Source organism: Macaca mulatta, chromosome 2 (assembly GCF_049350105.2).
Source record: "Macaca mulatta isolate MMU2019108-1 chromosome 2, T2T-MMU8v2.0, whole genome shotgun sequence".
Lineage (NCBI taxonomy): Eukaryota > Metazoa > Chordata > Mammalia > Primates > Cercopithecidae > Macaca > Macaca mulatta.
Genome location: NC_133407.1, coordinates 104766909 through 104794542, shown reverse-complemented (window position 1 = coordinate 104794542; position 27634 = coordinate 104766909). Strand labels below are relative to the sequence as shown.

Below are 27634 nucleotides of genomic sequence, written 5' to 3'. Positions count from 1 at the left end.
AGCATAGGGCTAGGCACCTGTAATTTCAGCGGGAATCTAGGGAGAAAGGGTGTTAGCTCTCAGGAAGTTTACAGGTTAATAGAGAAGACTGTCAACATACAAATAATGAAGCAAGTCTTCATCTTATTGCAAGTGTGAAAATGCAGCCATTGAAAGGTATTACATGCTGCAGAATGAATAATGAGGCAGGGGACCAAGCCCAATTTTGAGATTAGGGAGGGCTTTTCTAGGGAAGACAAATATTTATTATTCTAATTCAGGTCACCTGACTTTCCATTCTGGGCCTTGTTGATCCTTTCTGAGGTGGTATGGGGAAGCTTTTTACATCATCCTCCTGATAGTAGGACCATTAAACTGCTGTTGATTTGCAGATACATCAGTATTGTTGAAAGACCGTAACGTGGCTACTGAGTCTTTCTTATTCTCACATACACATAAAGGCTATCCGTGATTGGGGGCTATTTTGGGGGCTGTCTATTTTTAGCATCTCTTATAATTATCCAATCTGATTCCTTCATGGCCTTCCCCTTGTTGGCCTTCACCATGAGCTACCCTCTGCCTGGTTGTTGAATGCGGGTGAGATTTTTCTGTCATAGCTCATAGTCCTGATAGTTTCTCCCTTCCTTTGAAAACTTCAGTGACACCTCATTATCTATAACTTTCCAACTCCTTGCCAAGACATTCAAAGGCTTATACAATCGAGCCCCAGGGTACCTTCCCAGCCCATCTGCCTGACCTCCATGCTCCCCATACCCCAACCAGACAGTTAGTTGCACTGCCATCTTGTAAATGGATGCTGTGCTTTGTCACTCCTGTGCCTTTCCTCATGAAATTTCCACATGTGAAATATCTACACTCCATATGACTCCTAGTAGACCCCGTCCCCACCATCCAAGTGATGAAGTCAGTTGTGACATTATCCTACTTCCCTCCTTCACCCAAACTTTATTTCTACCTCTATTATAGCAGTTTTCATATTCTGCCTTAGCACAGTTATTTGGAACTTGTCATCTTTGTAGTTAAACCATGAGATCCTAGAGAATAGGGACTGAATCATATTCATCTTTGCATTGCGGACGTGCAACGTGATGGTATTTCGGGAGCACAGTAAGTGTTGAATTGAATTGATCGGAGCCACACCATTGATAGTTATGCTCCACTGTGTGCTAAAACCTGCTGGAGATATAAAGACAGGAACTGGGTTGGGCATGGTGACTCATGCTTATAATTCCAGCCCTTTGGGAGAGGCCCAGGTGGGCAGATCACATGAGGTCAGGAGTTCAAGACTAGCCCAGCCAACATGGTGAAACCTCGTCTCTACTAAAAATAAAAAAATAAAAAAATAAATTAGCCAAGCGTGGTGGCATACACCTGTAGTCCTAGCTACTCGGGAGACTGAAGCAGGAGAATCACTTGATGAACCTGGGAGGCGGAGATTTCAGTGAACTGAGATCATGCCACTGCACTCCAGCCTGGGTGACAGAGCGAGACTCCATCTCAAAAAATAAAAATAAAGGCTGGGCGTGATGGCTGACACCTGTAATCCCAGCACTGTGGGAGTCTGAGGCAGGCAGATCATGAGGTCCGAAGTTTGAGAACAGCCTGGCCAATATGGTGAAACCCCATCTCTACTAAAAATGCAAACATTAGCCCGGTGTGCTGGTGGGGACCCGTAATCCCAGCTATGTGGGAGACTGAGGCACGAGAATTGCTTGAACCCAGGGGGCAGAGGTTGCAGTAAGCCGAGATTGTGCCACTGCACTCCAGCCTGGACGACAGAGCAGGACTCCATCTCAAAAAAATAAATAAAATAAGACAGGAACTACTTGAGGAATTAACTGTCTCTTGTTCTTTATAGATGCCTTACCTCTGTGTATATTTAGCAGACCTCTATTGATTATCTACTTCTGTGTGCTAGATCCGTGTAGCAATGCTAGATGTAAGAGAATTGTATTATACATGGCCTTTTTTTTTTTTTTGATGCTGGGAAGCTGTCTTCTGTTATCTCATTTTAGGTAATGCTGTATTGCTATTTAATGTTAAATATGACTCAGAAATTGACAGGCCACCCGCCTTGGCCTCCCAAAGTGCTGGAATTGCAAGCATGAGCCACCACACCCAGCCCAGTTCCTGTCTTATATCTCCAGCAGGTTTTAGCACACAGTGGAGCATAACTGTCAGTGGTGTGGCTCGGATCAATTTGACACTCACTGTGCTCCCCAAACACCGTCATGTTGCACGTTCGCGATGCAAAGGTGAATATGATTCAGTCCCCACCCTCTAGGATCTCACAGTTTAACTAAAAGGATGACAAGTTTCAAAGGAATGTCCACTTCTTCAGTTTGATATGTTTAAGGCTACTAAATGTATACTTCTACCTAAAGTTCTTCTTTGAAGTCAATATTCATATACCTAGCAGCTTGCTCAATATGACCACTAGAATTCCCCATAGACCAAAGCCAAACTCAAGATCTACCCCCCAAATCCATTTCCCTGCCAGCAAGCCCTGCCCCACTCACCCTGCCATGCAAACCAGAAACCTGGGAGGCATTCTTGAAATTTCCCTCTTTTTTATATCCCACATCTAATCTGTCACCAAATCATGTAGATTTTACCATACATATCCAACCCATCCAATTGCCTCTCTCAAACCCTGTTGCTACCACCCTCGCCCAGGCTAGCTTCCTCTCTTGCCTGGGCTATAACAGCTAGGGGATTGCTAGGAGTGGGGTAAGTTCACACACAGCAATGACAAAAGGGAGTGAGTTCTGGAAAGGGGTCAGTGGGACCAGAGGCAAAATCAGAGGACCTGGATGGAACAGACAGTCACGATGTGGTGACAGGGACACCGGCCCTGTACAGGATGCACACAAAGGGTGGGAAATCCAGGAGTTGGGAGGCCGACATGAGGGAGTGTGATGTTGTGGAATTGGAGAGAGGCTGAGAGACAAGACGGGCCTAGGCCTTTGCATTTGATTCTGGGGGCTTCAGTGTTTATGGCTGCATCCAGGCAGATGTCCTTTTGTTGCACAGAGCTTCCTTTGTGGGCCAGTACTCTTGTGGGGAGAGTGGAATTTCTAATGTCTTTCTTTTGTGCCACCTCTCTGTTGTGCAAAGCTGTAGCATTCTCTTTCTTCTGGAACTCTTGGCAACTTTGCAAGGAGGTGGCCACATGAATACCGGTAGGCTGGATCGATGTTTCTTGGCGACTATGACGTATGACTATGTAGATCTTGGAGGATCTGGAGGACTGGGACGTCCTGGTGGAAAAAGTCCCACAGTGTTTCTTGTGCTGTGGCCCCATTTGCTTGCTTGTATGTGTTTGGAAAGGAGGCACCAGACCCCTCACTGCTGCCTCATTGCTGATTTGCAAGACTGCCTTATCTCTCCCAGGAGGAAATCAATCTGCTCTAAGGGGTAATGTGGTAATATTCCATGTCAGATAATGTTTCAGAGGGCAAGGGATCAACGGCCAAGATTCGGAAAGGTTCGGGCCTCTTGGATAGTGCTGCACATTTGTTTCCTGAAAGGAAATTCTCCGCTTCTGATAAAGTCAGTCAGGGAAGTGAGAGGCAAGCTCCAAGCTAATGATGACCCTTGTTCTCCTCACCTGTTGAGATGTGCAGGTTGTTAAAAGACAGGTGTCCGATTTTCAGTCAAGTTCTTCTGAACCAAAGAAAACAGGCAACTGAAATTCCGTCCATAGGCCAGAAGTGCAGAAGGAAACGAGGCATTTATGAGAAGGGCCCTGGAGTCCAGGTTAATGACTCAAGGCAGGGCAGCCTCTGGCCTGCTCTGTAGGCTCTGGCAAAGGTCATTATTGAAAAGTGGTTTTGTTTCTTCTGAGTAAAGGTGAAAACAGAGAGGAAGAGTGTATACGTATTATAGCAAATGCAAAAAATAATCCGTACCATTTTTCAATATAAAATTATTCATCTCTGTGATAGAAGTCTCCTTTGGAACTAGACAATTCTATAAAACCCCTGGGAGAAGACACACAATGTAAAAACCACTCACTCGTTTATTTTCATTGCCATTTAAGTCTACACATTCACAGGAATGTAGACCTGTATTTGAAGCCTATTCATGCAGTGATATGTTGGACAAATATTCCAGATGTTATTTGAGCATATGTATGCAATATAGAGAAGGAAAGCACAGCAGAATGCACTTGGTATGTATCATAATGTGCATAAATATGCTCAGAGGAGATTAGCATTTGTGACTTGGAGTCAGCCTGGGTTTGGTCCTCTGGCTTTGTCATCCATTGTCTGTGAGATGTTAGACAAACGACCCAGCTTCTCTAAAGTTCAGTTTTCTTCAGCACCTGGTCTCAGGATGGTTAAGATAAAGCACTTTTGGCTGCGCGCGGTAGTTCACATCTGTAATGCCAGCATTTTGGGAGGCTGTGATGGGTGGATCATGTAAAGTCAGGAGTTAGAGACCAGCCTGGCCAACATGACAAAACCCCGTCTCTACTAAAAATACAAAAACTAGCGAGGCATGGTAGAAAGAGCCTGTAATCTTAGCTACTTGGGAGGCTGAGTCAGGAGAATCGCTTGAACCCAGGAGGCAGGGGTTGCAGTGAGCTGAGACCGTGCCACTGCACTGCAGCCTGGGTGACAGAGCGAGATTCCATCTAAAAAAAAAAAAAAAAAAAAAGATTAAGTCCTTCCCCACTGCAATGTATGGGACATCACCATTATTCCTTGAGCAGCAGCAACCATTGTAATTGCTTTATCTATGTGCTGTACAGAGGTCAGCCTCTGTAGCCTGAGCTGGTGGCAGTGGCAATAGCTACACTCCTTGTGTCATAACAAAGCATAGTATCTCTTCTGGGGCCTCCATCTATTCCATCCTTGGGAACCGAGGTAGAATGCTTCCCCAGCCCCTTGTGTCTGCCAGACAGAGTGGTCCTGTTTCCTTTAGCCAAGCTGACTAATCACCGAGACTGTCTTTCATTTCTCTTCTCCCTGTTCCAGGCCCAGAAGTCTGGCTCAGGAGAGGACACTCAGGCTGCAGAAGACCTGCTGCTGCTCGGCAAACCTTTGACAGACCTGATGAGCCTGCTCGTTCCGCTGGTAAGAGCTCACCCGTATGTCTTTTGGAGCATTACTGAAGTTGAAGTAATTGTATTTGAATTTCATGATCCCTTGAGTTTCTGTGTTATTTTCATTCCCTTCAAAACTAGAGCCAAAAGAACTTTCAGAAGATTATTTGGCCTGGAAAACTAAATCTCTACTTTATTTTAAAACCAGGTGGCTTATTTATTTAAATAGATGTTTAGGTAAGGCAAAATCTCAAAAATCTCAAATCTAATTACTTTCTTAATGAATGTGAGGTAAAAAATTCAACAAATGAATTCTAAGAAGAAAGAAGAAATTGCTATGGGAATCAATTTCTTTTCAAAAAGATATTTTAGAGTTTGACTTGGCATGCAGGACTCCCCCAGAAATGCAAAAGCACAGACACAGACCTAGGGCACACCCCCTCAATCTCAATAGAAATGGAATGAGATAAGCAAAATTAAATAAAAACAGGTAAGACTATACAAGACCATTGAATATACAAAAAGAGCTCAACAGAAATTCAGAGTTTGGACGTATTAAACAGTTTTAGCCTAGCACTTTGGGAAACCGAGGTGAGTGAATCATTTGAGTCGGTCCAACCTGGCCAATATGGTGAAACCCCGTCTCTACTAAAAATAAAAAAAAATGAGTCCAGCGTGGTGGTGCACACCTGTAATTCCAGCTACTCGGGAGACTGAGACAGGAGAATCACTTGAAACTGGGAGGCAGAGGTTGCAGTGAGCCAAAATGATGCCACTTCACTCCAGCCTGGGTGAAAAAGCAAGACTCCATCTCAAAAAATAAAAAATTTAAAGAACTGTTTTAAACATATAATTTCACTGCCTACAAAACTTCCCAGTCTTTTAAAATCAAATTATTGTTCCTAATTAATTTTAACTTTATATTTTTGCCAATTCTATCATCTTTAAAAATTTTTTTTCATTTTTTTTTTTTTTTTTGAGACAAAGTCTCGCTCTCTTGCCCAGGCTGGAGTGAGGTGGCATGATCTCAGCTCACTGCAACCTCCACCTACCAGGTTCAAGCAATTCTCCTGCCTCAGTCTCCCAAGCAGCTGGGATTACAGGCACCCACCACCATGCCTGGCTAATTTTTGTATTTTTAGTAGAGACGGGGTTTCACCATGTTGTCCAGGCCGGTCTCAAATTCCTGATTTCAAGTGATCTGCCCGCCTTGGTCTCCCAAAGTGCTGGGATTACAGGTGTGAGCCACCACGCCCAGCCTAATTTTATCATCTTTCTAGTTAAGAACATCTAGTTGCCCTTTCTTAAATGGAATTTTTCTATGATATCCATGTTCCATGGAATTGTAAGTTAGAAACGACATGGAAGATGAAATATGAGAAATAAAGTGGAGTGAACAATAACAGTAATAATGCAAGACAGTATTGCATGCAGAGTTCATGGGCATGGGCTCAGCTTAGCTCTGCCACTTACCAGCTGTGTGACTTTGGACAAATATTAGGTAACAATATTTGTTACTTAATTTATTGATGCCACAGTTTCTTCATCTATAAAATGAAGTTAGTAATGCTAATGAGATCATGAAATTATTTTGAGGATTAAATGAACAGTACCTGGCATATAGTATATGCTCAACAAATATAGCTATATAAAAATTGATACAGGCCAGGTGTGATGGCTTATGCCTGTAATCTTGGCACTTTGGGAGGTCGAGATGGGAGAATCAACTGGGTCCTGGTATTTGAGACTAGCCTAGGCAACATAGCAGGACTCCGTCTCTATAAAAATGTTTAAAATTTGGCCAGGTGTGGTGGTGCACACCTGTAGTTCTAGCTACTTGGGAGGCTGAGGCTTGAGGATTGCTTGAGCCCAGGAGTGTGAGGCCACAGCCAGCAATGATGACACCACTGCACTGTAGCCTGGGCAAAAGAGTGAAACAGTGAGACCCTGTCTCAAAAAAAAATTAAATTAAATTAAATTAAATTTTAAAAAATTTTAAAAATACACAATTTCACCACTGTTAACCAGTGTTGACAATGAGCTAGATTCTATTAGTGCTTTACCTTTGATCTTATTTAGCCCTTCTTTCCTTATGACATAGGCCCATCTTTACCTTCCCAATAAGTACCCTAAAGGTTAGAAAGGATAAAAATACAAGAGAGCTTGGTGTCTGAACTCAATGTCTACATTTTCCCTACCACCATTTTCCTTGGCCTCTGGATTAACTGCAAACACGTTAAACTCTTAACTTTATTCCATATTCGGGAATAGTCTCACTGAAATACAATGTTTTGATTCAAAAGCCATTCTGTTTTGGCAGTTTTTAGGTTTTGGAGGTCTTCATGAATGGAAGATATTCCTAGCTCAAACGTGGAGTCATTTCCAGATGCATTTTTCATAGTTTAAGATGTTCTGAATGGAGGCTACTTTTTGCCTTTTTATCCCAAGGATGATGGCCTTTTTGTCCATTTGTGACAAACACATAAATGGACAAAAATGCTTGTAGACTTCACAAAGCATTTTTGTTTAGGAAGCACAAAATATTTTACACTTCTATTTTATGTAGTTATATCTAATTAGCAGAGTTAATTAGGAAATAGAAATGATTATGTCTTCAAAATACGAGGAACACCAACACAGAATGGCTCTGATGAACCTGGGTTTGCTTATATTCCTTGTAACAGCTGCCCTGATGACACTGTTTAATTGCTGGGTTTGAGTGATTGGATTTAACTCTCAGTAGAAAGAGAGTAGATACTCCCATCTCCTCTCCTGGAGGAATCGGCCTCTTTCAGAATTGTTTGTTGAACAGGTGTCTATTCCAGATAATCTAACAACCCAAATACTGTAGGCCATAATGAAGAATCCCTGGATGGAGCAGTAGTTGAAACTTGAAATGCAGACTTAATTATCTACCCTGGAGTGGCCTAGGTGCTGCCTGGGGAGCTTTCTGGAGGTTCTGAAGTAGATGAAGAGCAGAGAACCCGGAACTTGGAACAGATAGGTGGCTCTCTGTAGGCCACAGAGGTCTGTTAAATAGGGCAGTATGTATCTACCAAGTTCAAAATCAGAAGGTTCCCCAGAAGGCTGACTTTCGGAATTCCAGTAATCAGGGAGGAAGGTGAGTATAGAACATAAAATGTGAAGGTTTTTGTTGGTATTTGAGGATTTTGCATTTAAATATTTATTAGCATGCTTTATGTATTCTTCTCTCACTATTCTTCTTCTGCTTTTTATAAAATTTAAACACAAGAGGGTACCACCTTGGGCTCTATATTGAGGCTGACACCTTCCCTTTTTATTTTTAATTCCTTGATATTACATTGAATCACATAAAATTGCCAATATCCGACCATTTGGGGCCTACAAAAGTAGCAGTTTCATTTGATTCAACCTTATATTAGGAATATGACAATTTATTGGTCTGTATAGTTCCTGATATTCATATAGCACTTTTTTTGTACGTGGTACTATCCCCTAATTACTTGAATTGGAATATTGTACGATTCTGGCCAGAGGTTACCAGGAGCTGTGGATTTTGAGTCAGAAATCCAAGAGTGAATGTCTGGCTCTGCTGCTGCCCAGCTGTGTGATCTTGGATGGGGCACTCTTTGTCTCTGAGCCTGAGGATTAAATGAGATGATACCTGGGAGAAATGATCAAGTGTCATTTCTCGAAAATTTCCCCTTTGATCACATATTATATCTGATTTTTAACCTTATCCTCTGCTTGCTGTGATTTGTTGGAATAGTCTCTTCCGCCCTCATAAAGTGCTCCTTTTGTCTCTCTCACCCAGCAAACCTCTGATGCTACCCCTCTGCTCAGTTTAGGATTCTTTATAAGATGATTCTTGGAACCTTCTTTACAGACATCCTCCCTTGTGTTTGGAAGTTCCTCCCAAAGGCCCCCTCTTGTTCCCTGTTTTTTTTCCAGATCGTCCTCTGGTTTCTTACCTTAAATATTTACATATATAAAAGCAGAGGGTCCAGTTTCCTTGAATACTACCCACTGCTTTGAGGTCTTCCCGCCTTTCTCCTGGAGTTCTACTGGAGCTGCAGCTTTCGCTGTCCTGCTTAGAGCCCTGCAGCCCGATGGTGATGCCACCCAGTGTTCAGGGCAGGTGATTACCCAAGGAATAAAATTGTCCTCTGAGAGGTTTTTCCCAGCTCTTTGTGACACTGAACTCCTGTCACTTGTAACTTGATCATAGTTAGGTTCTAGTGTATTGACTAGACGTATGCCTAATGAGTGTGGGCTGCATTGTGTACAATATATACACATTTATCATTGGAACCATTAGGTTTAAAAATGGCCTGTGACAAGAACACTGCCATATGTCTTCTCTGGGCAAGATTAACACACATTTATAGCTGTGTATAAAGTGAAGAAAAATAGTAATAAGGCTATTGAGGACCTAAACTAGAGCACATACAGACCAAAGATAAATTTTACAGTGGTTGTTAAAAAATGTAATAGGTTACAGAATGAGGTGCTGGAATTGCTTTCCCATAGGGAAAAATAAACATACTTTCAGTTTTCATCTGACTTGGATAATTTTGGAAGCATTTGGCCTAAAGGCAACAGAATGAACTTGTTAGCTTTTGAGGTTTTTTTCCAGATATGGTCCTATGAAAGTAAACCTACTTATCCTTAAGAGAATATGAAACCTGTCAACCTATAATTTATGACCTGTATTTATAATATACACTGTAGGAGAGCCATAGTGAAATGTTTATATAAGACGGTGATTCTAAGTCTGTTTTGACAATCTGATTATTCTTGATTATCTTACCATAAAAATGCCTAGACTTGCTTATATGCAGCGTTCTGCACGCAGTTCACAATTTCAGGGGGAACTTCAAACCCTCAGTTGGTAACCATAGTATAAGATATGGCTAATATAGGATATAATAAGTTGACTGTGTCTCCTGAAGGAAAGATAAAGCACGGTTATTGTTTGACCAAAGTGTTTTATTACTGGAAAAAAGAAAATGAGAAGCCAAACTATATATTCTAGATAAGTGTTTAAATTAGATAGTTAATTATGATAAGAAATTATGCTACAGCCTGCTTGTCCCTCAATTAAAATAGATATTTCCAAATTTACAGGAGGTATTATTTTAAAAATATTCTTTATTATATATCAAAGGTGCCAGTATTTAGACTAATTTATATCATTCTGTTTATTTCACCTGAATCATGTGTGCCTTTTTTGGCCACTGAAAAGATGTTCCTCGACAGTCCATTTAGGACCCAGTCCTCACCTGGTATCAGCGTGGCTATGCTAGGTAACTGGGAGACCAAGCTGTCACCTGAACATCTAATGATTCTTATCAATTCATGTTTCTGAGATCACTGTGCCAGTTTTAAAAATAGGTAAATTAACATAAAAATAAATTAAAAATAAAACACAATGTAGGAAAAGTCCACTTCTGTTTTCCATTTTTATTACTAAATTTCTTCCTTTCACAAAGTATATGAGCAGATTTTTCTTTTCAAATGGTGGTGGACTTGTACTTGCCTGTTCTCCTTCTCTTTCCTGCTGACCTCATGGTCAGTGGCATGAAATACAGATAATGCTTTATGGTGATTACGGTTTACGGTGATGGAGCCCAGGGGTAGTAGTAGTCGTTTTGGAAGTCAAACCCAAGAGATTGGGGATTTTATTAGTTCTGTACTAAGCAGCTCCTCTAAGGAGTCAGTACTCCATTTAAAGGTGATACCCCTCTTTCTGAGTAGCCACTGCCCATCTGCCTTCTGGACATTTCCAGTGGATATACCATAAGTACCTCAGATTCAACAGGGTTGAATTCAACAAACTCATAATAAGTACCTCCTCAAAACTGTTCCACTTTAGAAGGCCAAGGCAGGAGGATCACTTGAGCCCAGGAGTTGAAGACCAGCCTGGGCAACGTAGTGAGACCTGGTCTCTAAAATATTTTTTAAAATAAAACTTGGGGCCAGGCACGGTGGCTCACAGCTGTAATCCCAGCACTTTGGGAGGTTGAGGTGGGCAGATCATTTGAGGTCAGGAGTTTGAGACCAGTCTGGCCAATATGGTGAAACCCTGTCTCTACTAAAAATATAAAAATTAACCGAGCATGGTGGCACGTGCCTGTAATCCCAATTACTTGGGAGACTGAGGCAGGAAAATTGCTTGAAACCAGGAGACAGAGGTTGCAGTGAGCCGAAATGGTGCCATTGCACTCCAGCCTGGGTGACAGAGCGAGACTCCGTCTTGAGAAAATAAAATAATAAAAATAAAACTGTTCCTCCTTTTGTGCTTTGTCTGTCAGCACATGAAACTAATTTCCACTCAATTGCCCAAGCCAAGAATGGTAGGCATCATTCTTGTCGTTTCCTTCACCGTACTGCCCCATCTCATCAAGCCCTGGCAGTTCTGCCACCCAAACACATCACAAGTTACAGACTGCCATTTTCTCCTTATTGCCATGAGCACTATCATGAAGGCCACCACCATCCTCCTGCCCTTACGGGACCACAGGAGCCTTCCACCTGGATTCTCTGCCTGTTCTTGCTCCCTCTACTGTCTTCTCCATTGTACAGGCATAGTGTTCTTTCCAAAATGCAAAACTCATCCTGTCACTCATCGACTTAATAAACTCCAACTTCTGAACAGGCTTACAAAATCATAGATAATTGGACCCTTTCTTATGCTTCTATCACTTTCTCTAGGTTTTCCTTGTCATATTCTATGTTCTGTGTACCAGCTCTTTTCAGTTCTTTAAACATGCCTTGATTTCCCTTAGCTCATTCTCCTTTCATTTTGCTGACTTTTCCTTGACTTTGAGGTCTTGGCTTCAGTGTCACTTATTTTAGGAAGCTGCTCACACCCATGAAAACTGGGTTAGCTTGCCTCAGACCCCAGCTCCCATAGCATCCCCAGCCTCCTTGTCCTAACACTTCCTGTTACCTGGTACTAAAAACACTTGTTTGTGTCTCTGTCCCTCCCACTAAACTGTAAACCCTAGGAAGGCAGGAGCCATATCTGTTTGCTTCACTTTGGGGCCTGTTACAGAGAAGGGATTTAATTATATCTGTGTAGGAAAGGAAGTAAAGAGCTAGCAAATGTAATATATCTTCTCATTGTAACTGACGACAGACTAAGTCTGATAAGACATAGATTCAAATACAAATTTATTCAGAGAATTTGTCCACAGCACTCTTGCTATCCTGCCTGGTCTCTAGTAAGAGGAGGTGGTGGTGATGGCTCACCGGCTTGCCTCGCTCGCTTTAAAATTGCATCATTTAGACTTCTCTCTAGAAGTTGCCCTCTTCTTAGCAGGGTTTGCCCTGACATTCATTGGGCAGCCTGTATTTCTGAAGCAACCGAAACCCTATCTTTGATTGACAAGAAAGGATACAAAAGGGCAAATGATTTTAACCAGGGACCCATGTATTTCTGGAAAATTGCTATACTTATAGCCACTGCAATGCATAAAAACCTAGCCCTAGAATCCCAGCAGCATTGGTGAGCACAGAAGCCTCTGAGCAGTCAAAATAGATGCCACAGCTTCATTACCCTTTTCTAACAGGAAAGTCCCCAGGGCCCTGACATTCAATGTTTAGATTTGTCTAGCTTTAGGGAAGAAAGGCTCTGGAACTGCAGATCAGCTTTCTCCCATTACATTTTATGCCTTTGTCTTGAGTGACTGTCATGTAGCAACATGTTTTTTAATGGCATTTTGTTATTGGCCAAAGCTGCCTGCTCTAGGTTGAGTAGAAAAACATGCATTTATGTGGTGGGATATGAGGCATTCCAGAAAGCAGCTCCTCCAGAAACTCATTCTCACCCATGATGATCCATACTCCAGCATTCTCCTGTCTTCTTTTCAAGCTCTCTTTCAAGAAGTAATGCTTTAATATGAATACATTTCGCTGAAAGGACAAGACTAGGGCAATGGGACAGACAGATAGGCAAGAGATGGGAGCTAGAGGGGTGGAAGGAAGAATTGAATGTGGAACTGTGAAACGTGGGTCATGCCAAAAGCGAAGTTTAGCTAATTAAAAGGTTTTTAAAGGTGTATTTTCTTTTCTTTTCTTTTCTTTTCTTTTTTTTTTGAAACGAAGTCTCACTCTGTCACCCAAGCTGGAGTGCAGTGGCGCCATCTTGGCTCATTGCACCCCCCGCCTCCCGGGTTCAAGCAATTCTCCTTCCTCAGCCTCCTGAGTAGCTGGGATTACAGGCACATGCCACCATGCCCAGCTAATTTTTTTTTGTACTTTTTTTAAGTAGAGACAGGGTTTCACCTTACTGGCCAGGTTGGTCTCGAACTCCTGACCTTGTGATCCATCCGCCTTGGTCTTTCAAAGTGATGGGATTATAGGCATGAGCCACTGTGCCTGGCCGTTTTATTTTCTTGCCTTGATTTTTAAATGTAGGATAAGAATACTTTTGCATAATTAATGGTTGAGTTTTTATGTGCATCAATGAGGAAAATGAGTCTTAATAATTAGACTCTAATAACCAAATCTGAAGGTTAAATATTAGAACCAGGTAAAAACACGTCAGAATTTTAGTATAACATTATATTTATACATCTCACTTATGTGAGAATTGGGCAGAGTGGTAATAACTGATAGTTTTGGAGTTCCACAACTTATAACAAATTAATTATGAGACATAGTATCTGTAAGGATATGACTATACACACACACACACACACACACGTATATATATATATGAAGTCACTTAAATCATTTAGAAATAGATACCCCCAGGAGAAAAGTGGTCAAAGGAATTAGGCAGGTAATTCACAACAGCAAAAATACAAATGCCCAATGTTAATTTCACCAAACACATATAAGTTCATTAGTTAATAAGGGAAAATTAAGTGAGAAGAAACGAAATGCAAGTTTTTACTTTTCCAATCTTCAAAGTTGGAAGCTAGCTGTGGGACTATATATTGGTAAATGAAAATGTTAATTGGTCTGTATCAAAAACCTTAAGATTACTTATACATTTTAATGTAGTCATTCCACTTATAGAAATGTATGCATAGGAAATAATCAGAAGTACAGAATTATTTGTATAAACAGATATACTTTACAGCATTATTTTTAGTACTGAAAACTTTGTTAATCTATATGTTGTTCAATTGGAAATTAATTAAATCCCATTCTTAGGGTAGATTCTGTGCTACTCACAATATCATGTTTCCTAAGCATATTTAATCATATGGGAAAATATTTGTAACATAAGTTAAATAAAATATTAGAATATATCACTTAACATGCTAGTTAAAAGTGTATTTAAAAATGTGTATATAATTGAAAAAATATATGTATTTAAAATATATATTTAAAATTAGGTTCATTTTATAAAATACATCACAATATATGTACACAGAGCAAAGAGACAGTCTTTGCATGGTTCTGATATGCACAAATTTCAGTTGAATATTAATAACATCAGTCCTCTTAACAACATGGTCCAAAGTTTAGTTACCATGGTATGTTAACTGGAAGTAAATACATGAAAGTATAAACTTTGCCATTAGCTCTTCAGTCAAGAAATCACTATGTAAATAACAGTTGCACATCACCATTAGTGACCAGTCATGTCATTTATTCAAAGTCTGTCAGCATTTACTTACTCTGCATCCATTATTTATTTTATGCACAGACAGCAAAGCATGTAGTTGGGTTGCCTCTTGGTCCCCTAGTGATAAATCTGTGTAGCATTTTACAAAAATTGATAATTGAAAGAAGGAATTGGAATTGTCCAGCAAAGATGAAGGTGCGGCAAAGAAACTAAAAATGATAATGTGGGAAGTGAAATTTGAAAGGAATGTAAGTGGAGTTACAGAAGAAATAGCTGACTGTAGGATTATTGAAACTACTACCATTTGAGAAGCTCTGGGGATGTAGCCAGAGAAACTTGGTGAGAATGAACTTATCTGCATCAATGACAAAGGTGGTTTAGATGAAAAGGATGAAGATGTCCCAGAGGAAGTGATGCAAGCAAAAAACTTCACATTAAAGGAGCCCTGGGAAATATCCATGACACTGAAAGTACAAAGGATAAAATGTCAAGAGTTGACCCATATTAGAAAGCAGGATGACAGTTCACCAAGTCATGGAAAGTGTGCTGTTTCTATATCATAAATTATATGATGAGAAGAAGACAAGCACTATTCAAACTACTCTTGACAAGTGTTTTACAAAAAAATAAGATGCTTTAATTCTCTGTGTTTTTAATGTTTCACATTAAAGAGTACTAAATAAATATTAAGTCTACTGTTGTTTATTTCCCGACGTGTAAGTACACGTTTATAATCAACAGTAAGGACCAGGTGCAGGGGTACATGTCTGTAGTCCCAGTGCTTTGGGAGGCTGAGGTGAGAGGATCACTTGAGCCACAGTGAGCTGTGGTGACCCCACTACACTCCAGCCTGGGTGACAGAGACTCTGTCTCTAAAAGTAATAATAATAATAAGGATTTAAATGTTTTGAAAAGAAACTTTAAAGATCACGGAGCAATCCTAATTTCTGCATTCATTATTAAGATTATTTTGCATGTTTTAACTTTGCATGGTTGTTTTTATGGTCCTTTAATACCATGTAAAGCAAGGACTACTTCTGTATAATATAGGACAAACATACTGAAATGCTTGCAGTGGTTTACTCGGGGTGGTAGAACTACATGTGATTTCTATTTTCTTCTTTAAATCACCTGTATATTTCAGATTTTCTTTAAGCTACCTTTAAAATTTTACCACTTTTATAATCACAAAACATTTTAAGTCCCCATTTCTATCTTATGTTACTCATTTTTCCTTAGCATAAACAATGACATTAAATTTCTACCTCCTCTGTTCTGTCCTAGCTCCCTAATACCCTCCCTCTAATAAATCAGTGATAGCCCTTTCCCATCAGCTAAGAGTCCACTTTGGGGCTTTGTCCCCCCATTTTCCCTCATTTTGGGGGTAAAAAAGCAAGACCCAACTGTATACTGCCTACAAGAAGCATATCTTAGCTATAAAGACACACATAGGTTAAAGGTAAAAGAATGGAAGAAGACGCACCATGGTAACACTAATCAAAAGAAAGCTGGAGTGGCTATTTTAAAATATTAGACAAAGTAGATTTCAGAGCAAAGCTATTGCCAGAGATAAAGAAGGTCATGTTCTAATGATACGATAGTCAATCAAATAGACCTAACAGTGCCAAACGAACCACATGAAGCAAAACAACTGTTAGAAGCACAGGGGTAAAAAGACGAATATGCAGTGTAAATAAAAGATTTCAGTGCCCGTTTCTTAATAATTGATAGAAGAGATGAAAGAAAGTCAGCGTCAGCAAGGAAACGGTAGACTTGAGCAACACTACCACCTAACTTGACTTGATTGACATTCACAGAGCACCCAACAAAAGAAGGAAATACATTATTGGAAGTGCACGCTGAACATTTTACCAAGATATACCATATTTTACATGATAAAAGCCTCAAACTTTAGAGTATTCAAGTCACATAAAGTATATATCAATTTATAAATATGCAAGTATATATTTTGTAATATATAGAAATTATAAATTGATAAATATATAGAACTCACCATAATGGAATTAAAAGCCAATTTTAAAAAGATACTTGGAAGATCCCCAAATATTTGAAACTAACACACTCTCTAAAGAGTCATGGGTCAAATTAAAAATCAAAAAGAGTATTTCGAACTGAATGAATGAAAGCACTACATATCAGAATTTGTGGGATGCTCCTGAAACAGTGTTTAGCGGGAGGGAGATTTATAGCACATGACTCCCCTTTTAGAAAGGTTTGGGAAAGGTCTCAAATCAATTACCTTAGTTTCTACCTTAAAAGACTAGAAAAAGAAGAGCAAATTAAACTCAATGTAAGTAGAAGAAAGGGAATAATAAAGATGACAGAAATCAAATCAAAGATAAGGAACTAGGAAAACAGTAGAGAACATAAGTAAAATCAAAACCCAATTCTTTGAGATAGTCAACAAAATTGATAAAACCCATTGCCATACTGATCAGGGAAAAAAGAAGACACTAATTGCCTGTATCAGGAATGAGAGAAGAATATGGAAAGACATCTCTAAAAATTCTACAGATATTAAAAGGAATAAGGGAATATTATAAATAGCTTTATGCCAATCAATGAAAGAACTTAGATGAAATGGAAAACTTTCTTGAAAGGTACAAACTATCAAACTCACTCAAGAAAAAAACAACCTGAATAACCCTGTGTCTATTAAATAAATTAAATTTTTAGTTTAAAATGTTTCCATAAGGAAGCCTCCAGTCCCAGATAGCTTCAGTGGTAAATTCAGTGAAATATTTCAGAAATAATATAAAATTTACAAAATCTTTCCCAGAAAATTGAAGAAGTTCTGTTTCCCAACTCATTCTAGAGGTTAGCATTACCCTGATACCAGAAACCAAAGAAAGACATTACAAGAAAAGAAAACTACCAATTTCCTGTATGATCATAGATGCAAAAATTTAAACAAAATTTTAGCAAATTGACTCTAACCATGTATTAAAAGAATGAATATACCATGGCCAAGTGGGATTTATCTCAGTAATGCAGGGTTGGTTTAACGTTTAAAAATCAATCAAGTAATACACTACATTAGCAAGCTAAGAAAGGAAAACTATTAAATTGTTTCAATAGAGACAGAAATGTACTTGGTAAAAATCTAACATTTATTTCTGCTAAAACCTGATAAAGCTCATTTATGAGAAATCTACAGTTAGCATTATATTTAATGGTGGAAGCCTTAATGCTTTCTACCTAAGATCTGAAATGCAAACAGATGTTCGCTTTCACTGCTTCCCTTTGCCATTGTATTAGAGGTCCTGGCCAGTGTGATCAAGCAAGAAAAATAAGTAAAAGTCATCCAGATTGGAAAAGAAATAGTACAACTGTCTTTATCCATAGATGACATGATGTCTGTGTTGAAAATCCAGTGGAATCAACAAAAAGCTACTAGAAATAATAAGTCTGTCCACATTGCAGTAAACAAAATCAATATGCAAAAAATCTATTTTATTTCTGGCAATGGACAATTTGAAATTGAAATAAAAAGTAATGCTTTTTGCAATAGCATAAAAATATGAAATATTAGGGATAAATCTAACAAAAGGTATGGACACCACAAAACATTGCTTAGAGAACTTAAAGGACTTCTACATATGTGAAGAGATATACCTGGTTCAGGAGCGGGAAGGCTCAATATTGTTAAGATGCTAGTTCTCCCAAAATTGATGTGTAAACTCAATGTAGTCCCAGTCAAAATCCCAGCAGACTTTTTTTTGTAAAGATTAATCAGCTAGTTTTAAAATTTACATGAAATATAAAGGACCTTAGAATAGTCAAAACAACTTTGAAAAAGAATAAAGTTGAAGGGCTAACACTCTGATTTCAAAACTTACTATGAAGCTACTGTAATCAAAATAGTGAGGTATTAGTGAAAATAAAATTATAGTAGTGATGGTTATATTCACTGTCTTGATTGTTGTACACTTTATACTTTATTGCATGTCAGTTGTGACTCAAGAAAGCTTTTAAAAATAAGTCATTTTTTGGATGCTTTATTATTTTTATTTCTTTCTGGGTGAATTCACCTAGCGGTCATTTTGTTTGGTGGTTCTCTTTCTCCATTTCAGTCTAACTTCCTATCCAAGTTCATCAAGAGTGGAAGGTATTTGTGTTTTGTGATGCTCTTGTTTCTTTTCTCTAAACTAGCTGCTTCCTATCTAGTGGTACTGTAGTTACCTTGCCCTGGGTCCCCAAATCCAGAAACAAATGCAAGGCCCAAATTTATATCTCAAACTATTATTTGGTATATCACAAATCCAGATACTGAGCCTTCAGTGAATTTGGCCCAGGTTCTGTGGCTGCTGTTTCAACAATAGAATAGCTTCATTTATTAGCAGGAGGCCCACAGCTGGAAAAGCTTCTTCCGTCTCCTTTTGTTCACAGGAACCCCAACTCCCATTTCACACTCTCTGGCTGGCTTTTGTCTTGCCACACCTGGACTGATAGTCCAATTACATTGAAGATCCTATTTATTTTTCCTTTTTTTTTTTTTTAATTTTCCTCGTGTTTTATTTGTGCAGCTTGCTATAAAGATTATGCTAACCGTATGGAATGAATTAGGGAGCTTTACATCTCCTTTCTATCCTCTGGAATGGTTTACAAATAAATGTGCCCCTGGAAGGTTTTTCTTCTTCTTTTCTTGAGACGGGGTCTCACTCCATTGCCCAGGCTAGAGAGCAGTGGTGGCATGATCATAGCTCATGGGAGCCTCGAACTGCCGGGCTCAAGCGATCCCCTCACCTCAGTCTCCCAAGTGGCTGGGACTACATGCACGCACCATCATGCCTGGCCAAGTTTGTTTGTTTGTTTTTTGTTGTTTTGTTTTAATTTTTGTAGAGATGAGGTCTTGCCCAGGCTGGTCTCAAAATGCTAGTCTCAGTGATCCTGAAGATCCTATTTCTTGGTAGCTATTTCTGACTATTTTTGAACTTCAAGCTGCTGTGTATATTTGTTCCACTGCTGACCCACAGGGACAGCTATCTGTATTTTTTAAAGCTTCCATTATTATAGTTACTATGGGGCAGGGGTGTACATTTTGAACTCACGCACCTTCTTGACTGGAAGGTCACGTGCTTGTATAATTGCCAACTTTACCCCTGGCACATTTTAAAGTGCTCACCATAGCAAGCTCTCAATAAATAATTGTTGGATCCATGAATAAGATGTACTAAGTGCCACAATCTGGTTACGAAAACAATTATATGGTCTGATTTATATCACACTTTGTATATGTGTATATAAAATGTACAAAAAGAACTGAGGCTGGAGAAACAGCAAGGGCTTACTAGTGTATTTCTGGATAATTTTTTTATTTTAAAAAATGCCTTTCTTTGCTGTCCTTGCCCTGACCCTGCTTTTTTTGTTGTTGTTTTTTACAATAAACATGTATTTTTAAAAACCAGAATACGATAAAGTTATTTTCATTCTGAAAATAGTAAACAAATGAACTATGGTCCTGACTTTCATCTCTCCTGAGTTGAGGCACAGCTCCTCCCACCAATTGCCCATCCCCAGAGCACCAAGTCATTTTTGCACATGATTTTCTGTTACCCTTCTCACTGGCCTTCTCTTCCTCCATGTTCTAATTTTCAGGTGCTCTAAAAGGACCAAAAGGACGTGTAAACAGAATCTCTCCCTTATATCCCTTCAAAAAGTCTTTCTATGATGCTACTTGAAATTCTTTTAATTAGAATTAAAAAATGAAAGTCTTAGCCTTGGGTTACTTTCTTAGGCGAGTTAACCTGCTCATGTGCATGCATTTCTGGCAAGTCAGTGATGACATTCAGATCACTTTTATTTTAGTTTGGGGTGTGAGTGATAAAATAGAAAGGTCTTTAGTGTTCATGAGGTGGAGCAGGGCAAGTGCCATGCAGCCTCAGCCTTGGAAACTTTTACTCAAGGGACCTGATCTCAGAGGCATCTCTCACTCTGCATCTCTGGGGACCAAGATATGCTCTTGCTCTACCCAGAGTATAGTGTGTAAGACACAAAAGTAGAGCAAGGTGGAAGCTCGCTGCCAGCTGTTTCCACACTAGAGATACCCAACATTTTCCCTACGAGATGGAGATAAATAACTAAATTGTGATTTTAGCTTCAGAATCTTGAGCATTTTTCCTAGTATACTTTATCATTTTCTCTTAATATAGGATTTGAAATCCTAGAGTCAAGTGTGATAGATAAACTCCAAGCTTCTTAGATCATTCAAAAGTACACATCCCGTCCATCCTCCCTGCAAGGGGCCAGTATAGTAAGAAAACTTCATAAATATTCACCAGCTCTGCAACTCCGAGTTTCTCATAGTAGCTGTTATCATCAGAGTTCACTCTTTAATTCTGCCAGAAAAGATCAGAATACTGTTCTGTTGAGTGGAGACTAAGTATAGTTTGGTTGGCTTTCCTGTGGCAATAAATTGACTATCTGTAGTGCTATTTTCTTGCATCCAAAATAAGCAGCTAGATATGACTTAGTAGAGCATAAAACTTTATCTTGAATTTAGGTTTATTGCTTTAACACTTCCAGACTCAGTAAGTTCATGTCTTGATACTTTGTGCTATATCCATGAAATGATAAGAATAGCACTTTCTTTTACAAGAAAGCAGATGAGATTTTTTTCATAAGTATTACTTGTGACATTTGCTAATCTTAATTAATTCTTGATGCCCTTCCTGAGGGAGCTGGATTGTGCACCTCTGCTGCAGAGGACATGGGGGCCTTGATTTTTGACAACAGCAGCAGCCCTTGACTCTGCTTCCAAATTACTATGAAAGAACATGGCTGCCTGGTCCCACTTCCCAAGGAGTCAGGACATTTTGGGCAGTTGGCCCCTAACATATTTCTGTCCAATAACCCAGTACAGCTGATTGACACAGTGCATAAAGGCTCCTTTTTCATCCTGTTCATTTGAAATATGTGGGGAGTTAAAATGATAATTTTCTGCCTACAAGACTGTGGTTGGACTAGAAGAGCACTACTGACCCCTTCAAACTCAATCATTTAAAAAGTCACCCAAGAGATAATGAAAAATTGAATATATAGTAACAGATAATGAAAAATGCCTGGTTTCAGTTTCAAATAAAACTATGTACTAGAATATAGTATAGCGTTTCTAAAGAGCATCAACCAAAAATACAGATGCTCCTCAACTTGCAATGTGGTTATGCCTTGGGTAAACCTGTCATAAGTTGAAGGTATTGTAAGTTGAAAACACATTTAATACCCCTAACCTACCAAACATCATAGCTTAGCCTTGCTTTCCTTAAATGTGCTCTGAACACTTAAATTAGCCACTAGTTGGTCAAAATTATATTAATACAAAGCTATTTTATAATTAAGTGTTGAGCATCTCTTGCAATTTATTGACAACTATACTGAAAGTGTAAAAGACAGTGGTTGTATAGGTACCCAAAGTACTGTTTTCACTGAATGCGTATCACTTTCCCACCATCATAAAGTCAAAAAACCTTAAGTAAAACCATCGTAAGTTGGGGACTGTCTGTATTCTTTATTTTATTTTATTTATTTATTTATTTATTTATTTATTTATTTATTTATGAATGAATGAGACGGAGTCTCACTCTGTTGCCCAGGCTGCCCAGGCTAGAGTACAATGGTGCAATCTTGGCTCACTGCAACCTCTGCCTCCTGGAGTTCAAGCGATTCTCCTGCCTCAGCCTCCTGAGTAGCTGGGATTACAGGCACCCACCACCACGCCAAGCTAATTTTTATATTTTTGGTAGAGAGGGGGTTTTACCATGTTGGTCAGGCTGGTCTTGAACTCCTAACCTCTTGTGATCCACCTGCCTCAGCCTCCCAAAGTGCTAGGATTACAGGCATGAGCCACTGCGCCCAGGCTGTTTGTCTTTTTAAGGTAGTTGGTTACATGCATTTTCCATTTTTCTACTATTAAAGTATCACTTGGGTCCAAAAGTAGTTGTATGCACACTTAGTTCAAAGTTACTATTTATTCTCACATAGAACCTTATTTAACAATTTGAGTTATTTTGGGCCACACCTATATTATCTGGTAAAACCAGTCAGCCTTGATTGATTTGATCTCATTAGCCATCCTTCCTAGAAACAGATATATAGTTATTTTGGATCATTAACTTATGTATCTTCTATTAGGTATTTTAATTTTCATTTTGATTGGACCCCCTGTGATCATTAGTAGTTAGGTTCCCACAGTTCTGTTTGTCCTGGGCTTAAAGCATCTTTGAGAACAATATTACTGAAGACTTGAGAGGTGAGACTCATTTCTTCAGATGCTTGTACCATCAGGAGCATGCCTGGTTGGACTGAATGCGTTCATATGCAGCAGATAACCACCCACTTTACAGAGAAGTAAACTTAAGTATAAATTGTTTGCTTAAGCTATTTCTATCTTTGAGTTTGTCAGTGTGAATTTTGAAGAATAAATTTTTCAATTAATAACTTTTTTTTTAATAATTATGGTTTAGCTCATAATTAAAGATTCAGTTAAGGCAAAAAAAAGGAAACTCACATTTCATGTGAATGAAACCACAAAGGTGTTTGGAATGTGGAGGCTAAGATAATTACAAAATTCGTCATGCAGAAACGCTGCAAGTACAGAAAATTCGGTGTTTAACCTAGTGATCAGTTTCCCTTAATTTATCACCGAGGGAAAAATAAATTGACTAAGAACTAAACTTTTTTCTGTAGGTTATTTTAAAAAGTCAATTCAAACTAAAACACATTTACCATTAACACTAGGCAAACATACTGTAACGTAAAACAATAATAAAAAATTTATTTCTATGCTGGGACTTTTCACATAAATACCAAAAAGTATAAATGAAAAATGAATTTGTCATCCTGATTATGGGAAGATTTGCCCCCTTCTGAGTTTTAAATGTACCTGCATGATTGACAGTATCTTATATTTTTTTCTCCAAATATTTTGGATGTTTGACAAATAGGTTCTATGTGTTAGTGTCCTTTTAAAACTAATAATTATATATGCCCAGAAAAAATAATTCAAACTCTTTGGAAGAGTTAATAAATGAAAAGTAAATATCTTCCTCTCTTATCCAGAGTCACAACAAATAGTGTTTTCTTTTACAATTATATGTATATGTGTATGTATAAATAAATGTATATATGCCCCTTTAATACAATGAAATCATAGTATACATGTGCGTCTGCAACTTGCTTTCTCTCCCATTTCTCAATATATTTTAACAAAATTTCCATATCAGTACATATAAATACAGGTTGAGTATTCCTTATTCAAAATGCTCGGGACAAGAAGTGTTTTGAATTTTGGAATATTTACCCGTAAATAATGAAGTATCTTAGGGAAGGGAACCAAGTCTAAACACAAAATTCATTTATGTTTCATATACAACTTGTACATATAGCATGAAGATAACTTTATTTTTCCTTCAGGGATACTTATAATCTTTGTATTGTGTGTCTGTGTTTTGATTGTGACCTGTCACATTCAGGTGTGGAATTTTCCCTTTGTGGTATCATATTGACACTCAAAAAGTTTGGGATTTTGGAGCATTTGGGGTTTTGGATTTTAGGATTAGAGATGCTCAATCTGTGTAACTATTTTGGATGACTGTAGTACTGTATGAACATACGTAATCAAATTAGTAAGATTTCCCGTTAATGGATGTTTAAGCTTCTAGGTGTGTGTATGTCGAGGGGGTACATTTTTCTGACAAAGAGAGCTGCACTGAAAATTTTTGTTCAATATACTATGTTTACTTGTGCTTATATAATTATAGGACAAATTTCTAGAAATAGAATTGCTAGGTAAAAGGTTGTGAATTTTTAGCTTTGATATAGATAGCCAAACTGCCCTCCTCAAAAGCTAGAGGACCAGTTTTCATTCTCACCAAAAGAAGAGATTGCCTGTTTCTCCTTGCTGATACTGAGTTTTCTGAAATTGCATCATTTTGCCATTCTGATACATGAAACCTGATAGGTCTTTGATGTTTTGCATTTCTTTCATGATTTATGAAGTTTAGCATTATTTGTAGGTTAGTCATTTGTGTGTCTTTTTACACAATTACTGAAGCTTTAGTGTAATCCTTTCTCATGTTTTTCTACTTAATTTACCTCTTTTATTAATTTGTAAGAACTCTTTGTATATTAATAAACATCCTTTTTTTCACAACAAATATACTTTTTTGGTTTCTCCTTGCATTTTTAATTTTTATAGGTATTTTCACTATAAAGATAGTTCTGTTCAATCAAATTTATCGGTATCTTTAAGATTTTTGAGTTTTGTGTTTTAAAATGTCTTTCCACTCCAGGGTTATAAATACAGTCACCCACATTTTCTTCTACTACTTCCATGGTTTTATTTTTTACATTTATTTGATTTGTTCAGGATTATTTTATTGTAAGGAATAGGTAGACATCTATGTAGTGGTATATTGGTAAAAGATTTCAAGCATCAAGTACTGATAAGATTTTGTTCCATTGGTTCTAGTTATCCTTTGCCACACAGTTGTTAAATAAGTGGAGTGGCATCTGTGTATCTTAGAAATTATCGTTTCTTTGGCTGAATGTGATTGGTTATATTCATTCTCTGCACTATAATCATTAAGTAATTGGGAGTAGTGTATGTCCTGGGAAATAACAAAGCATCTTCTATGAAAATATCATTTCCTTGACCTAATGTGCTGCTTCCTAATAAAACTAAACAAAAGGAGATGATTGATAGTGATTATTTTATACCACAGAAGAGAGGGTTAGTAGTGGCTTCCAGGTGGGAAAGTTGTTCTGGTATCATCCCCAAGGATTACATAGAAGAGCCTTGTTTTTACATTATGTGATCCTCCAGAGAAAGCAGCATTTTCAGGACTGGTTTTCCCCTGGAAATATATCTTTTCTTCATTGGTTAATCCCAGAGAAACAGACTAAAGACATACTTTGTCGTTTTTGTGGAGGGTGATGAAGAAAACTCCATTTAAAATTGAGGTGCTAATGGGTAACATAATTGTTTATGCTTGTATTTCTTTAAAGTCTCTATTTCAAGGTCATACTGATTGCATTTTACCTTGTCATTACTGGTCTTTGGTATCTCAGCCTCTTCCAATGTGTGTATACTACATTTGTAAACTGTAGAAGCCGCTGTTGCCTTGTCAACAGGGATAATCGCATAATGGCATGCAACTGTGCATTTACAAGTAACAACACTAAAAAAAAGAAATAGTCCTTTGGGAGGCCGAGGTGGAGAGGTCAGGAGATAGAGACCATCCTGGCTAACACAGTGAAACCGCGTCTCTACTAAACAATACATAAAAATTAGCCGGGCGTGGTGGCAGGCACCTGTAGTCCCAGATACTTGGGAGGCTGAGGCAGGAGAATGGCGTGAACTCGGGAGGCGGAGCTTGTAGTGAGCCAAGGTTGCGCCACTCCACTCCAGCCTGGGCGACGGAGCGAGACTCCATCTCAAAAAACAAAAACAAAGAAAAAAATAGTCACATCTTTAAAAACTGAAAATGAAGCAGCGTTATCTAATTAATTTGACATTCAATATGAGGCTGTTTGGCAGGAAATATGGGGCATTTCTTATTCAGTTGGGTCACCTCTGAACACCCATTTGTTTAACTGTGGTTGAGTAGGCTTTACTGATTAACAGATGAATGACATGTGCAAGTTAGTAAGCCTCTGTTTCCACATGAAAAAAGGAGGGGGGGGGAGGGAATTATAACACCTCACAGGATTGTTGAGAAGGCTAAAAGATTAATGCATGAAGAACTCTTAGCACAGCACTTGCCATGTGATAAACACCCCCAACCCAGGATGTTTGCTTTTATTGCTTTGTTGTCTTGTTATTGGTAGTGGTATTATTATCTTTCTTTCTTTTTTTTTTTTTTTTTTTTTTTTTTGGTGACTGAGTCTTGCTGTGTTGCCAGGCCGGAGTGCAGTGGCCCGATCTTGGTTCACTGCAACCTCTGCCTCCCAGGTTCAAGCGATTCTCCTGCCTCAGCTTACTAAGTAGTTGGGATTACAGGCGTGCCTCACCACGCCCAGCTAATTTTTGTATTTTCAGTAGAGTCGAAGTTTCACCATGTTGGCCAGGATGGTCTTCATCTCTTGACCTCGTGATCCGCCTGCCTTGGCCTCCCAAAGTGCTAGGATTACCGGCATGCGCTACCGTGCCCAGCCTGTTATCTTTATTGCTCAGTAGTACAATAACATATAGCGAAAGACTATTATGGCTACAGTCAACAATATGCAATTCCTAGGTGTCTTTAGAAGTGGGCCTTATTTAAGATGAACGGTAAATTCTGAGTTTGATTTGTTTCATTTTTGCCACCCCCACCCCCAAACCTCATCGCATGTAAGCTCAGAAAGCATACCTATGCATCATTTTTGAAAGGAAAATAATGTGGATATTTAATAGTGTGGATATTTACCCATAACTGTGATACAGTAAATGTAGCAGTTTTGATAATGATGTTTGGCTTTTTTGTTTTGTTTGATGCCTGCAAAATTATCCTGCCTATGGCTCCCAGAGGCCTTTCCCATGCAGCATGTTCTATAATCATATTACTGATCTAATAAACATCTATCTCTTATTGTAATAAACTCTTCATGAACAGCCTCATTAATGTGCTGAAATAATGTACCCAGGGGTATTTCCAACAATTTCATTGTAGCTCTAAAATTAGCTGCCCTAACAGCTCTATTGGTGCAAAAACTGCCACTTCAGCTCCAGTGATTGAGTCTCCTGTGGCGCCTTGCAGATCATGAAGGCACACGAAGCAGAGCTCACAGTAAAGGCACTTTGGGGCAACCAAGTTCTATAGCGTAAAACCGTAGACAAACCCATTCCAATTTAGTTTTGGATCAGTCTCTGAATAAATGAACCATTAGTTTATAAAGCTGAAACTTTACCTTACGGAACTTATGCTAAATGCCTAGATAATAAAGGCTTAACTATGTCTAAGCCATTTTATATAGAGAATTTTCTTCTTTCAGTTGTAAAAATTGCCTAGTTTAAGTTTCTA

At 38.6% G+C, this 27634-nt stretch overlaps 1 protein-coding gene across 10 annotated transcripts in view; it reads left to right on the top strand.

The window, feature by feature from the left end:
* Nucleotides 1-27634, top strand: part of ULK4 (unc-51 like kinase 4) — a 706344-nt gene that overhangs the window by 500587 nt on the left and 178123 nt on the right. For all 10 annotated transcript variants that reach the window (XR_013413811.1, XR_001443048.3, XM_077992220.1 and 7 more), the window contains one exon: nt 4983-5081. Coding sequence is in view for 8 of the 10 variants with exons in the window: in XM_077992220.1 (XP_077848346.1) it covers nt 4983-5081 (99 nt within the window). In the remaining 2 variants the exon portion in view is untranslated. The remainder of the gene's footprint in view (nt 1-4982; nt 5082-27634) is intronic.